Here is a 14,676-nt window from a genome sequence, read left to right as displayed (position 1 = left end):
GAGCACTTTGAGGTATGATTACTTGTGTGTGTGTGTGTGTGTGTGTGTGTGTGTGTGTGTGTGTATATACTGTGTGTGTGTGTGTGTGTGTATATATACTCCTGGTCTTGTTGAGATTTAAAATCAAGTGTTGGCTAAGCAGTCTGTGGGAAATGTTTAATTTGTATACTGTCTCTGGATGATTCATTATTAGATTACTGTGAGTGCATCAGAAGTAATATGAAGCAGATTAATGCTTTCACAGGCATTAATGGAGCGTTTCCATTTCGATGGCTACTTTCAGGCCTGCCTGGATGGACCAGCTTCACACGACAGTTCTGGTTTACTTCTGAAAGTGAGATCTCAGCTTCACTGGGTAAAATGTGCAGCATATCATCACGTACCTTAACATATGGAGAGAGAGAAATATTTAACATATATCCAAATGTGCTCTGACCACACTGAGGGAAAGACTTCTAATATATACAAATTATAAGAATAAAACTTTTATTTTTTGTCAGTACTTAACATGTCCTTAAAGGGGGGGTGAAATGCTATTTCATGCATACTGAGTTTTTTACACTGTTAAAGAGTTGGATTCCCATGCTAAACATGTACAAAGTTAATGTGTACGTTGTCACAAGTTTCGGAAAGTTTTTTCCGAGTATGGCTCTGTGTGACGTTAGATGGAGCGGAATTTCCTTATATGGGTCCTGAGGGCACGTCTGCCAGAAGAGCGCGCGCTCCCGTATAGCAGAGCACTGAGAGAACAACAGACTTCACTGATCAGAGCGAGAGCGTCACGAAATGTAACAAAAGGAGTGTGTTTTTGTTTGCCAGGGCAAGACAACCCTGCACAGATTACCAAAGAATAAACAGCATTAAGGGACCAGTGGATGGAGTTTATTTTTACAGAGCATCAACGGAGTTGTGCAAGTGTTTTTGTTTGTTCCCTGCATTTCGAAGATGCTTGTTTTACAAACAATTGCCAAACAAGGCCCAGGTTTGCATATCGTTTATTTCTTAAGGATAATGCAGTCCCAACGAAAAAGGGTCACGATCGTGTGTTGGAACCGCAGGCGGTGAGTAAAACTGCTTAAAATGTCTCTGTGTTGTTAACTTACCTATCGGCGTGTAATAAGCACATCAAGTAAACAACATGCGATGTTGTCATCAAACTGCACTTTCCACATGTACAGCTTAAAAAAAAAACGATAAAAAGACGATATAAAGTGGAACTTAGTCATTTTCCAAAACCGCTAAGCAAATATATACAGTTTTAGTACATACCACATAGAGACGTCGTTTGCTGATGCTGCTGTTGTTAAATTTCAGCCTCTGGATCTGTGTCACAGCTTCCAGACGCTCTCAACGCAAAAGCTTACTGGCGCTCGTGATTCTTTAGCTCTGCCCACACGTCACGCCTCCAGCCTGTCGTGTTTTTCCGGGAAAAATCGGTACAGACTATCTTTCTCTTATAAATATAATAAAAATAAAGACTTTTTGGAGTTATGAAGGATGCAGTACTACTCTATAGGTACTCAAGATTAACAGGACATTGAGTGAAAACGTGCATTTCACCCCCCCTTTAAAGTGAATTAAATGAATGTTGATTTAAAAACATTGTTTTGAAATAACATATATAAATATATAAATTTAGACCTAAAAGCAAAATAGGCAACCAGAAGACAGGGTTTTCTGTAGTTTGTGGAAGTGATACATAAGGCTGAGAAAACAGCGTTTAAAAATATTTCTTGCATTGGTTGTGGTCCAAACTGAGCTCGGCTAAAGTTTGATAAAATCTCATCAGATTAAATGTGCTGAACCAGTGTGATGGCATTTAGAGGAGTAGAAAGCTTATCGTACATTGACATGAACATTATGGTTAGGTGTGAGATATTCTATATGTATATATGGGTCGCCAACTCATTTCAGGTTGGAGTAAGAAATCCTGTGGGGGGAAGGGGGGTTGGGTTCTTTAAAAAAAAACACAAAACCTGTCAGTTTTGTCTGACAGTGGTGCTAGTCTTTTTTTTATTTACTTTCCTAATGCTAACTTAATTCTATAAAGGATACACAATATATTAGTTACTAACCTAAACTCAGTTAAGACACAAGACGTTACCTGCCTGTGTTCACACGGTACAAGATGAGGGGGAGGCTCAGTATTTTTGCAAGTGGTAGATCTTTTGGACTTTGGATGTGATTTTAGGCTTAAAAAGGTTGGTGACCACTGGAGTACCATGGTGGTAAGCTAAGCCAATAATGTACTGTTTCACTTTCCCTTTTAAAACATATTTCAAACACTTCAAAATGCAAATACTCAGGTTAGTCCAACTAGCATATAAAATATTATGACAACAGTCATCCTTCAATTCTTCAAAAATATTTTCACACAAATTAAAGACAATAATCAATCAATCAAAGGCCTAAAACACTGATTCTCTTTTTCAACAACATAAAACACAAACACTTTTAACAATATATCCGAAGATGCACGACTTTAAGCCGAATCTGCCCGAGCAGATGGATATTAGTGCATCTCATCACACCGGCAGCCAGTATGCGCGTCTAAATCAGTTGCATGGTCTGGTTTTCAGTCTAAAACAGTTATGTGTCAAGTATAAATGCCTCGTCTGTTTTGGGAGGTGCGCGTCCACTCAGTGGAGGCTCACGCTGTGGTGCCAGGCAAAGTATAAAGAAAGCGGTTGTTTTACAGACATTATATGTAAACTATAGGCTACTTGACTGGACAGATATACCCTTCTCCTTCCCCTAGACGCCATTTACTACACACAATAAGCTCACACAGCTGCATTTTAAATTAATAAATAATAATTATTAGAAATATTGTTTTTTTTTTTATCTGATTTTGAAAACTCTTTGCGATTGACTTAAAATGCTTCCAAGATCGACTTGTCGACCGCGATCGACGGGTTGATGACTCCGGGCCTACTCTGTCTCGACAGTCAGCACACTGTCAGTGCTCTCTTTGCTCCCAGTGTTTTTTAATGAGTGGCGTGAGAACAGTGTCAAATGTGTAAGAGTTGGCAGCCCTGCTGTAACAGATACACTTTCTATAGTCTCTCTGGAGATTTGAGACATAAGGTAGAGGTGCTTTTTAAATTGGATGCTGCAATAAAAACTGTTATATAAAAGAAGAGGGTTAGCTGAGAGTGGAATAAAGTGGCTGTAATGTGATCAGATAAATTAATGGGGATCACTGAGAGCAAGGAGTAAAAGTCTTTTTCAAGGAAAATGAAAGGAACTGGAAGAAATTCTTCCAGGAATTCCATCTGGCTGTAAAGCTCACCACTGTAGTACAACAAAGAAAGTAGCTGAGGAACAAGATACTATAAGAATATGTGTGAGAAAGTTTAGACCATATTTCAGCTGGGATGTCTTATAGAATTAATGCCAAAAACAGAGAACAGTCAAAGAAATTACCTTTACAGAGTTAAATCTTTGGGATATTTACAGAAAACCAAAATTCAGTTAACAGGTTCTGATTGTGACCAAAGTGGCCAGTGGTCAGTGATTGAGAAAACATGTCCTATCACAAAAACGTATGTACGTTAAGTATATGTTTGCTATGTTATGTTTACTAATGTCTATTGCAAGTGTGAGTGAATATTTATACTGCCCCTAAAGGAAGTCGTGGCCTAATGGTTAGAGAGTCAGACTGACCTTCTCAACCTTTCGGAACACTCTGAGGAAGTTCAGTCTTAGCACTCCTGCCAGCTCTTCCTCAGTCCAGTTCCTTTTTATCAGCTCCTCAATTAATGCTGGATATTTGGAAACATCCTCCAGGCCTTTAGGGAATCTGTAATAATACAGGCACACATAAACACTTGCACACAGATAAGGGCACTGGCATAATCTGCATGCTTTTTTTTGTGGTTCTCAGGGTTATGACTTCTGGATGGATTTAAATATTGTAAAATGTGTTAAGAGGTGCTGAGAGCACTACAATGTTACTGCTACTAACAAATTGATATGTAAAATATAAATTCAGCAGAAATCTACAGTTTTCTGCAGAATTCTGCTAGCATGGATTCCGTGGAGGTATGTTAAAATAAACAGAGCCTAAAGTGTGTAAACAAAAATTGTGCAAAGTCAATACAGATGTTAACTTACCCTTGTGCCCCATCAAAGTCTGCTCCAATCCCGATGCTTTCAGCTCCAATCACCTGCTTTAGATGATCGAAATGATCTAAAAAACACACATTTCAAATTAAAACCAAAATAAATGAAAATAAATAAACAGAAATCTAACATCTTACCAGCCACAACAGACACGCTTGTGTTATTTGAACATGCTACAAATGTGCTGTAGAAGTTCACCATGATAAGCCCGCCGTTTTCTTTCTAGAAAGAAAGCAAAGTTTGTTCTTTCCTAAATATTTGCCATTTTTTATTGTAAAAAAAAAACAGGTGAAATGTGTCTTTCTTTTAGTAAAACATGGTCGGGGGGGGGGGGGGGTGCTCACCAGCAGCAGCAGCTGATCGTCCGGTACATTGCGAATATTGTTACAGATAGCATAGGCTGAAGAGTGGGTGAAAACAACCGGGGCAGTGGAATGTTTCAGCACAGCTCTGGCTGTCTCCCATGAGCTATGGGACAGATCAACCAGCATTCCCAACCTGTTCATCTCATTCACCACTGCCTGGGGAGAGACGATTTGAGAATGAATAAATTCATTAATTACCAGTATAAAGCATTTTTTTTCTGATCCACTTAGTGGGTACAAATTTACGGGTACAAATTTGTCAGCAATTCTGACACACATATGCTCCAGAATCTTTTTTAAGATGATCTACTGTGCAAACAGGATACACAAATCACCATTTTGAATATTTTAGTAAGTCTTTGAACTTTCAGTATTTTTTTGTCTCTAGACTTTGGGTTCAAAAAGGGGACACAAGACAGGGATTTCCAAATATAGAAGAGAACGAAAGAGGCCTTTAATAACGGGTCAAATCCCCCACTAAATACAAGTGTAACTTTGGTTCAACTTTCTTGAATTGAACTTTATCTTAATCCACATCTGTTTTACATTTTTTATTGACCACTGATTCATCAAGAAAAACTTACCTTGCCAAAATCTGTCAGCCTGTTATTATTCTGCTGGTAATATTTGTAATAACTAGATGAGCTCCCAGCCCTACACATGAAATTATTGGAAAAAGTTGAATAAATTAACTATATGAAATGGACCAATAAAAATTGAGGGACAGTACAGTATGTCTTGAAGTATGCAGTATACTTTGCATTTGTGCTCCTCTCTCAATTCAGTTTTAAAACTTGTTAGTTTAAATGCACAGATTATTAATATTAGCATATGCAGTACATGTATGATGAGTATTTACCATGGGGTGTTGCAGTTGTGTGTGAGGGCCATGGATCTTACTCCAAGCTGGTAGAACATGCGTAGTGCTGCTAAACTGCTGTCGATGGAGTGGCCTCCCTCTATACTGATTAGACATGCGATTTTTGTACTATTCCTCATTCCTTAAACACACACAATTTCTTTTATTAATAGTTTAAAGACACAAATATATAAAACAATGTGGAATCCCTTTTTCCTTCTTCTCCTCACAACAGTAGTAATCTGAGCGCAATGGACATTTAATTAGTGCTTTTGCATCTCCCTGTAAAATTATATGAGTACAACTGTAGCCGTTTCTAAGCCAGGCACTTGTCATTTGGCTGAAACTACATGACAGGTCAATCTAATAAATTTTTTTTTTAAATACCTTACATATCATGTTTTTAATAAACATCTATTAATTTAAAACAATTTCCAAAATACACTGTTCTTTTGAACTTTCTATACATCAAACAATCCTGAAAACAACCTATCATGGTTTTCACAAAAATATTAAGCAGCACAACTGTTCCTATTATGAGGAACGCGTCTAGCATGAGCGACTCTGAATATCGTGTGTAATCAGTCTAATGGAAGAGCGTGACGTCACGGGTGGGGTGACTAGGAAGCTATAAAAGCACATGCCGCACAGCTCGCGTCAGCTTTGCATCTTCAGCAAGCGCTCTGAGTGTGAATGTACACTGTTTGTCTTGTGAGTCTTATTTACTGTTGTCTGTCCAGTAGAGCTCCAAGTCATGTTTAAGTCGGGTCGCTCTGTGTGCATTCCCCGCGGTGCTGGCCCTGCTTCTGCTGAGGCAGCTGCACTCGTGGGGTTTCGCAAGTGGATTTGCCGGAGGGAATGGAGAAGGGCGAGTCCCTATCTACTTCCACTTCTGCCAGATCTGGCGCCCAATCTCTGGAGTCGAAAGCACGCTGTGCTGTTCCTTCCACCCAGGGAGAGGGATCGACACTCCGCCTCTCTTCCTCCGAGGAGGTTGATGTGGAATCTGTTGACACGGATTCACCACCCCATTCGCCACAAAACAAGGAGCTCTTAGAGGTGGTTACTCGCGCTGTGGCCAAACTAAGCATCGAATGGCCCGCCGAGAAAACAACTGAACTGCAGCGAAGCATGCTCAATGAACGCTGCCTACGGGCGAGTCAACCACCTCCAAGCCGAGGCCTTCCATTATTTCCTGATCTGCACTAAGAGATAGCCAGATCGTGGAAATACCCGTTTTCAGCCTGCCTCTACATCCCATCATCAGATTACTATGGCAATGTGGTGGGGATGGGCGAGCACGGCTACACAGTTATAATAATAATAATAATAATAATATTAATAATAATAATAATAATTCATTACATTTATACAGCGCTTTTCTAGGCACTCAAAGCGCTTACATAGTCAGGGGGTATCTCCTCATCCACCGACAGTGTGCAGCATCCACCTGGATGATGCTACGGCAGCCATAGTGTGCCAGAATGCTCACCACACACCAGCTTACTGGTGGAGAGGAGACAGAGTGTTGCAGCCAATCAGCAGATATGGGGATTGTTAGGAGGCCATGACGGTCGGAGGCCAATGGGCGAATTTAGCCAGGATGCCGAGATCACACCTCTACTCTTTTCGAGAGGGATTTTTAATGACCACAGAGAGTCAGGACCTCAGTTTATCGTCTCATCCGAAGGATGGTGCTTGTTGACAGTATAGTGTCCCCATCACTACACTGGGGCGCTAGGATCCACACAGACTACAGGGTGAGCACCCCCTGCTGGCCTCACTAGCACCTCTTCCAGCAGCAACCTAGTTTTCCCAGGGGGTCTCCCATCCAGGAACTGACCAGGCTCAGCCATACTTAGCTTCAGTGAGTAACCAGTCTTGGGCTCCAGGGTTATATGGTAATGCCTCGGGTGGAACAGACGCTTGGGAGCTATCTGTTCCCCGGAGCCGCATCGTCTCTGAAGGCCCCGGCATTGCCCTCCAAGCCGCTCGGAACAACCTCGGCTTTGTTGGGCAAATGGTATGCGGCAGCAGGGCAGGCTGGTGGAAATCTACTTCAAACTATCAAGGTCATGCGGCGCTGCCTCCGTGAATCAGGGCCCGGTGCTTGGAGCTCCTTGTCGCCGTGTAATACTAGCGAGGAATGCATCCCTCACTGGTTGGGGTGCGGTCATGATTGGCCACCCTGCCCATGGTCTGTGGAGTGGTCGCCATCTGACAAGGCATATCAATTGTCTAGAGATGCTAGCAGTTTATCATGCACTGAAGCACTTCCTCCCAGACCTAAGGGGTCACCATGTGTTGGTGCGCACCAACAACACATTGGTGGTCTCTTATATCAACCACCAGGGAGGTCTGCGTTCGCGCCCCTTGTACAAGCTGGCACACCAGATCCTTGTGTGGTCCCAGGACAAACTCCTCTCATTAAGAGAAGTATATATTCTTGGGAAACTAAATATGGGAGCAGACATACTGTCGAGGCAGGGGCCGAGGCCCGGCGAATGGAAACTTCACCCCGAGGTGGTGAAGCAGATATGGAGAAATTTTGGCAGAGCTCAAGTAGATTTCTTTGCGACTCAAAAGGCATCACAATGTCCTATTTGGTTCGCTCTGGTTCATCCAGCTCCTCTGGGACTGGACGCTATGGTACTATTGCTCTGCTCCCGGGAGTTCTGGTGAGAGTACACCAGGATGGGGTCCATCTGTTGTTAGTAGCCCCGTTCTGGCCGGGCTGAGTATGGTTCACAGATCTGGTCCCACTCCTCGACGGCTCTCCATGGGAGATACCGATCAGGACAGACCTACTCTCACAGGCGCTGGGCACCATAATTCACCCTCGCCCGGAGTTATGGAAACTGTGGGTGTGGCCCCTGAGGGGGCACAACTCATAGCATCCAATCTCTCAACCGAGGTTGTTGAGACCATCCTCCAAGCCAAAGCTCCCTCAACGCCCTGAGGTGGAAACTCTTCACCTCATGGTGCAAAGACCGCCAGCTTGACCCAGCAAACCGCCCAGTTGGTACAGTTCTAGAGTTTCTACAGGCCAGGCTCTCTGCAGGGTTGACCCACTTCACGCTGAAGGTTTACGTGGCGGCCATTGCGGCCTACCATGCCCTTCTCGATGGTCAGTCTTTGGGAAGACACCCCTTAGTTACACGTTCCCTCCAGTAAGGTTCCGTATTCCCCGTGGGACTTGGTTGTGGTGTTAGAGGCTCTTTGTAAATCTCTGTTTGAGCCTATTCAAGATATCTCAGACATACATCTGACTCTTAAAACCGGCTTTCTGTTGGCCATTACCTCTCTGAGGAGAGTAGGATATTACAGGCCCTCTCAGTGCCCACTCCCTCCCCCCCCCATCTTGATTTTGCACCTGGCATGACCAAAGTGTTCATATACCCTTGAGCGGGATATGTTCCTAAGGTTCCCTCTGTCACACCACAACCTGTAGTGCTGCAGGCCTTCTGTCCTCCTCCCTTTCGGGAGCCCGAACAAAAGAAACTTAATTGTACGTGTTCATTTCGAGCGTTGGACGCATACGTCCACACAGCTGCCCTGTGGAGAAAAACAGACCAATTGCTTGTATGCTACGGTCCCCCCAAGAGGAATTTTCCTGCTTCTAAGCAGACTATTAGTTGTTGTATAAACGAGACTATCAAGCCACCTATGAGTCCTCTGGTCGTCCCCTGGTGTAGTGAGCCCAGGCTCACTCCACACGGGGTAAAGCGGCCTCCAAGGCCTTCCTAGCAGGTGTGTCCATGCTGGACATCTGCAATGCTGCGGGGTGGTCCACGCCTTCTACTTTTGCAAGATTATATGGCTAAGACATGCCAGTCACTCCAGGCACTTCAGTCCTCTCTTCCTAAGCTGTGCTCTTCGGATAAACACTAGTCAGGGGTTTGGTAGTCTGGCAGCGTTGGTACTTGTTTCCCATAGCGCTTCGACACAGCTCGAGTTCCTAAAGAGAAACGTCTCTAGGTTAAGTATGTAACCCTAGTTCTTCGAGGGTGCAAGACGCTGAGTCTCAAGGCCATACCCCCGGCGCTTCCTGGTCCTCGAAGCTTACGCCATCTGCGCTGCACGTGCTTTTATAGCTTCCTGGTCGCTTACGTCACCCCGCCCGTGACGTCACTCTCTTCCATTGGACTGATTACACGCGTTATTCAGAGTCGCTCATGCTAGATGCATTCCCCATAGCGCTTCGACGCAGCGTCTTTTTCCCTCGAGGAACTAGGGTTACATACGTAACCTAGAGACGTTTTCAACATTGATAATAACAAGAAATGCTATATTTTGTTACATTTTATGCAACACAACACGTTCCATTTGAAAATGTATTAAAATAGTTGTTTAAATTACAATAATATTTAACAATAATCGAGCATCGCGTTAGTTCAGTCAGGTCATGTTAGTCATGCTTGCATCAGCTGAGAGTCAGCTATTCCTGACGTGTACCAATCCAGTCTTGAAACCTATCACCTGCGGTCTATTTAAATTCCCATTATTCAGTGTCTCTCCATCGCATTGCTGCTTGCAATTAACTCCCTCCCCCAACCCCAACTCCACCAACTGAACCTGTAATCTGATCTAACTTGTTCTTTCTTTACAGTGTCTTCATTGGAAGCAGTCTCCATGGCATTTTTACAACTCATGTAATTGAGAATTGTAATTATGTATGCTTATAATGGTTCTGTTCTATACCCCGGGGGGGTTTGTATTGCTGCTTTCCCCGATCTGTCCAAGCATGGCTGCATGGACAGGCGTGTGGAGTGTTGCCCAGAACATAACCATACCGCCAACACTAACTGTATGCAATTATAATTGTCATTAAATATACTTGACGGAAGTGGTCCTGATTGAACTACTTATTTTGATCAAATATATGCACCCTTGGTTAGCATAAAGAGACTTTCTTTCCAAAACATTAAAATATCCACCCCATCTTTTGGATGGTAGTGTATGTGATATGTGAAATGCAGTCTAGATGTTTGACAGTGTTATGTATGGAAAGCACTGGTCCAATCATGTTGTGTAGGGATATCCGCAGGCAAGTAATTGTGAGACTGCAAAATCTCTTCTACTTTTACTTACACAACAAGTGTAGGCAAGAATCTTGTTCATTTGGAATTTACTGGAGATTATTTACAACATCCTCTCCAGATATGGACTTCCGAGGGAACTTTCATGCCACTAAGATTTTTGTTTTCAAACTTTCCCTGAAGAGACTAAAAGTTTTATCATCAATTACTCACCCTCATGAGTTTCTAAACCTGTAGGACTCTCGGTGGAAGAATGTTGTTTGGTGACCATTGACTAGCAATGTTTAGTAATGTAGGATATGCTTGTTTTGAAAAATAATTTGAGATGACAAACCTATAAACATTAATTAAATTCCTAAAAAAAGAATGAAATTAAATTCCTTAAACTGTTCAGTATAAAGTTGAAAACTTTAAAACAGGCCCGGATCTAAAATCTAATTCCTGAGGGTGCTTCTTAAATTAGTGACGGAGCTTTAACATTAATTTATAGCCTAGGCTATGTAAAGGTTTTAGTGTCGTCCATTGATATTGCGCAAAGAACGTTCCGTCACTAAAAACCTGTCATGCAACTTAGTTGATCATGTTCTCACAAAGTTATGTTATAATTAATGAAGGTCTCTATGTTGCACAACGAATCTCTTAATTACACTTCGCCTACACTTTGTTATAATGAGAAGATTCATACTGAACACAACACCTGCAATAACTCTGGCGATTTATTGAGCAGTGAGTGGATTCTTAAATGCCTCTGATTGACAAAAAAATAAACAGATATGTCTGTGACATGCTATTACTCAACACTGCAAAACCGATCTCGCGCAAACCATAACACACTGGATAGTTTGCCAAATCTGCAATGAAATGCCATTATTACAGCTTTCACTGAGGGTGCTATTGTTTTTGTTTGAGGGTGCTTATTACCCTCTAGCACCCCCGTAGAACCAGGCTTGCTTCAAAAATGTTCAGTCACAGCAAAGTGAAATGACTTGGTCAATTGGAGGTTGGGGTGCAATAGTACCTTCTGCTGTGGTGACCAGTTCCATCTCTGGGTTTTCAGTACACATACGACGTATTACATCAATCTGTTCCAGGGTCAGTCTGACAGCGTCTTTATCCTGAGCCGTGCACATCACGTATGCCGCAAAAACCTAACAAATATCAAATAATTATTTATCTCTAATCATGCACAAAATAACCAAAACAGCAAACTGGCCACTCACTTATGGGTCCAAAATGTCTAAGATTTTTTTTTAATTTTGGAAAGAAACTAGCAGTTTCAGTGCAATTGAGTGACTTTACAAGAAGTCAGTTATAAGAAATAGGAAAGTGGACTTTAAGATAATTCAGTTCAATTCAAGTTTATCTGTATAGCGCTTTTTATGATAGAAATCACTGCAAAGTAACTTTATAGAAAATTACGTTTCTACAATATTTAGTTGAAGCTTATCAGTGGTGACTGTCAGTTTATGTGCATATGGCGATATTTTTGGAAAAATCAATTAAAGATGTAGTCAAACATGATGAACGCTATTAACAGCAATTATTATATGATGCAATCACAGTGCACTTATAACAAAATGTGGTAGTTCTGTATGTTGTTTCAGGGTAAGCATCATCTGAGGTCCTCTAAGGGGGTGACATCATCTTTTCTCAGGTATTCTAGATCCAGATAATGGTTAAAGATAATCATATATTGCTCATCGAATCACACAAAATCAACTGTATGTGAATTCTGGGTAGAACAAGCTTGTCAATCAGGCCCAGCACTTGATTTACACAATATACAATATACACAAATATAGATTTGTGAATTTATAAATGGTTAAAGATTCAGATTATACTCAAAAATCAGCCAAGATAAATTACCTGTCCTCCAACATGGCCAGCAGTGAGGCGATTAATATCTGTAGCCACCTTAGAATTGTTGTGCATATTGAAAGTGCTCAGTTTGTTATTATGGTACATTCTCAGACGTAATGCCAGGTCATTGTGTCTGAGTAAAGAGAAAGAAAAGCGGTGTGAAATCAAAAATCACAACACCATTTGTATCGCAGCAGCTGTTGCAATTACAACCTTTTCTGAAGACATATACTGTCAGTATCCTCAGCTATATAATATTATAAACCAGTTATGTTTAAAGCACAGATTAAAAGTAAAAATTAATAATGTGTAAGTGAAGGTAAGTGAAAAGTAAGACATACCCATCAATCAGTGGATATTTTTTCATTATATCCAGTGCTCTACCGGTTTCGGATATTACTCCATGAAGAAGTGAAAGAAGGGTGCATATGAACCACTGTATCCAGGCACCTCTGATGCCTGCTATTTTATATATTAACATCCTATGATGCTGATAAAAAAAAAAAGTCAAAGGATTTGCTGGCATGTACAGTAATGAGTAGCCAAACTGTACTATATATATATTAGTGCTGGGTAATGATTAATCTTGCTTAATCACATCCAAAATTAAAAGTTTTTGAGCACATAATATATGCATGTCTGTGTATATGTTACGTTCATGAACTTTCTGTTTCCTTATTTGGTCTTCTTCCTGTTCTTGTTTTGTTAATTGATTGATCCTCCTGTGTTCTCAAATACCCTGCCTGTTCAGTTCTTCCTCGTCCGTGATTGATGTTGGTTAAGTTGATGTTGTATCCTGATGGTAGTTAATGTGATAATATAGTAGTGTTGTATATTGTCTATGTTATCTCCATCGATGTTCAGTAAACTCCTCATTTGATTAAGACGCTACTCGAGCGCTTGATTTATACGTTAGCAAACACACACAACTATAACAGTATATAAATTATGTAAATATAAAGACACACACATACAGTATTTAGAAAATATTTACATGTAAATATATATAACATATTTGTCTTAAAAATATACAAGCATGTGTGTATTTATATATACATACTAAATATACACAGTACACACACATATATTGTACTCAAAAACTTTTAATTTTGATGTGATTATTTTTTGCTCAGCACTAATATATATATATATATATATATCAAGATATATTTCATAGAAATCTTTGTGGCAAGACTCGTTCTAACTTGTTTAATTACTAAGAAGCTGATTTTAAATTTAAGTAAGAAATGAAATGAAATGAAGGGGAGACCCAGGCTATTCGCCACATAGAGAGGTTGTCATGTTCCTGTGGCTCAGAGCATGCTAAAAAGAAATGTATTGCCCGAATTGAATGCAAGCTATAAGTCGCTTTGGATAAAAGCGTCTGCTAAATGCATAAATATATGGTCGTTTCAAAAGTACCCTTTATTTGTTTCCATTATTTTAAATACAGCTTATATCATCCTGGCAACAAGATATAATCAGCAAAACCCACAGGCCACGTTTTATTATTATTAATTTTATACACTTCACTGATGTAAGTGTATCTGTTTCCAAAAAATGTCGACCTGTGGTATCTTTTTAATGTTGTACTAAGATGAAAATGTTATTGAGCATTCAGCTTAAACACATTCTATTTTATCTGTCGAGCAAATGAAGTGTGAACACGCCTCGCTATGAGAGCATTCAATTAACTATATTTTATATTTTGGAGTAAAGATGTTCAGCATTTATGTAATATATAGCCTAAGTGTACGTATCCTTACAGTAAACCTAACTGTCTTACCTAACTGTCTATACACCGGGATAAAAAAAAGTATTGAATTACAAAAAGTGTTAGAAATCGGGATCTCCTCAACTCTGTCAAATAGTATCTGTCAAACAGTATCAAGCACGCCTGAAATGTCCGTCTGTAAAATACTCATAGCCTATTATAAATACAATTAGCCATTACTCACCGCTTCAGGAGGCTTGCTTTAAAGTTGGCTACTCGTGAACTTGAAGAGATGTTTATGCTATGTGGAGTAATCTGTTATTCTGTGCGGAATTTGTCCATGTGTTGTTCTACAGATTATGTCTCGGTTAAAAAAAAAATGCTCTGGTGCTGCTTTGCCCTTCGGATAACTGTCGCCCTCTGTAGCCCAATTGGAAGCACGTGAAAAACACAGGCCTTCGGAAAAACACATTTTTTGACTTTGTCACACGCTTTAAAATGTTAGATAAGTGAATTAGTGTCATATACATATACTGTACGAAAAATGACAAAGATTAAAAAGTTGCCATGTTCTCAGAAAACACAATGTATGATGAGTCAAAAAAATAAATTAAAAAATTAACTTAAAAATAAGTAAAAAAAAAAAAAAAAAAAACATTAAAACATAAAAATATATAACACATAATGTGTAACCACAAAGTAACATGCCAACTG

The 14,676-nt window shown here is 40.4% G+C and overlaps 1 protein-coding gene across 1 annotated transcript; it reads right to left on the bottom strand.

The window, feature by feature from the left end:
* Window positions 1-22: 22 nt before the first annotated feature.
* LOC127962047 (dipeptidase 2) lies at window positions 23-14,355 on the bottom strand. The gene is made up of 11 exons (XM_052561467.1): window positions 14,207-14,355; window positions 12,590-12,738; window positions 12,255-12,381; window positions 11,407-11,536; window positions 5,350-5,491; window positions 5,075-5,144; window positions 4,470-4,646; window positions 4,263-4,347; window positions 4,117-4,192; window positions 3,667-3,802; window positions 23-383 (listed from the first exon to the last, which is right to left on the bottom strand). Exons 2-11 carry the CDS (start codon window positions 12,727-12,729, stop codon window positions 195-197), a joined length of 1,272 nt encoding a protein of 423 aa, XP_052417427.1. The 5' UTR covers window positions 12,730-12,738; window positions 14,207-14,355; the 3' UTR covers window positions 23-194.
* Between the last annotated feature and the right edge of the window lie 321 nt (window positions 14,356-14,676).

Source organism: Carassius gibelio, chromosome B7, assembly GCF_023724105.1.
Source record: "Carassius gibelio isolate Cgi1373 ecotype wild population from Czech Republic chromosome B7, carGib1.2-hapl.c, whole genome shotgun sequence".
NCBI classification, from domain to species: domain Eukaryota; kingdom Metazoa; phylum Chordata; class Actinopteri; order Cypriniformes; family Cyprinidae; genus Carassius; species Carassius gibelio.
This window is presented reverse-complemented; position numbering and strand designations above follow the sequence as displayed.

Bases quoted from the DNA above. Each gene is read 5' to 3' on its own strand.
- LOC127962047 (XM_052561467.1), bottom strand. From the start codon at position 12,729: ATGTTAATATATAAAATAGCAGGCATCAGAGGTGCCTGGATACAGTGG. The intron at 4,348-4,469 runs GTGAGCACCCCC...CTTTCTTTCTAG, and splicing joins ACGATCAGCTGCTGCTGCTG to AAAGAAAACGGCGGGCTTAT. The intron at 3,803-4,116 runs GTAAGTTAACAT...GTATTATTACAG, and splicing joins GACTTTGATGGGGCACAAGG to ATTCCCTAAAGGCCTGGAGG.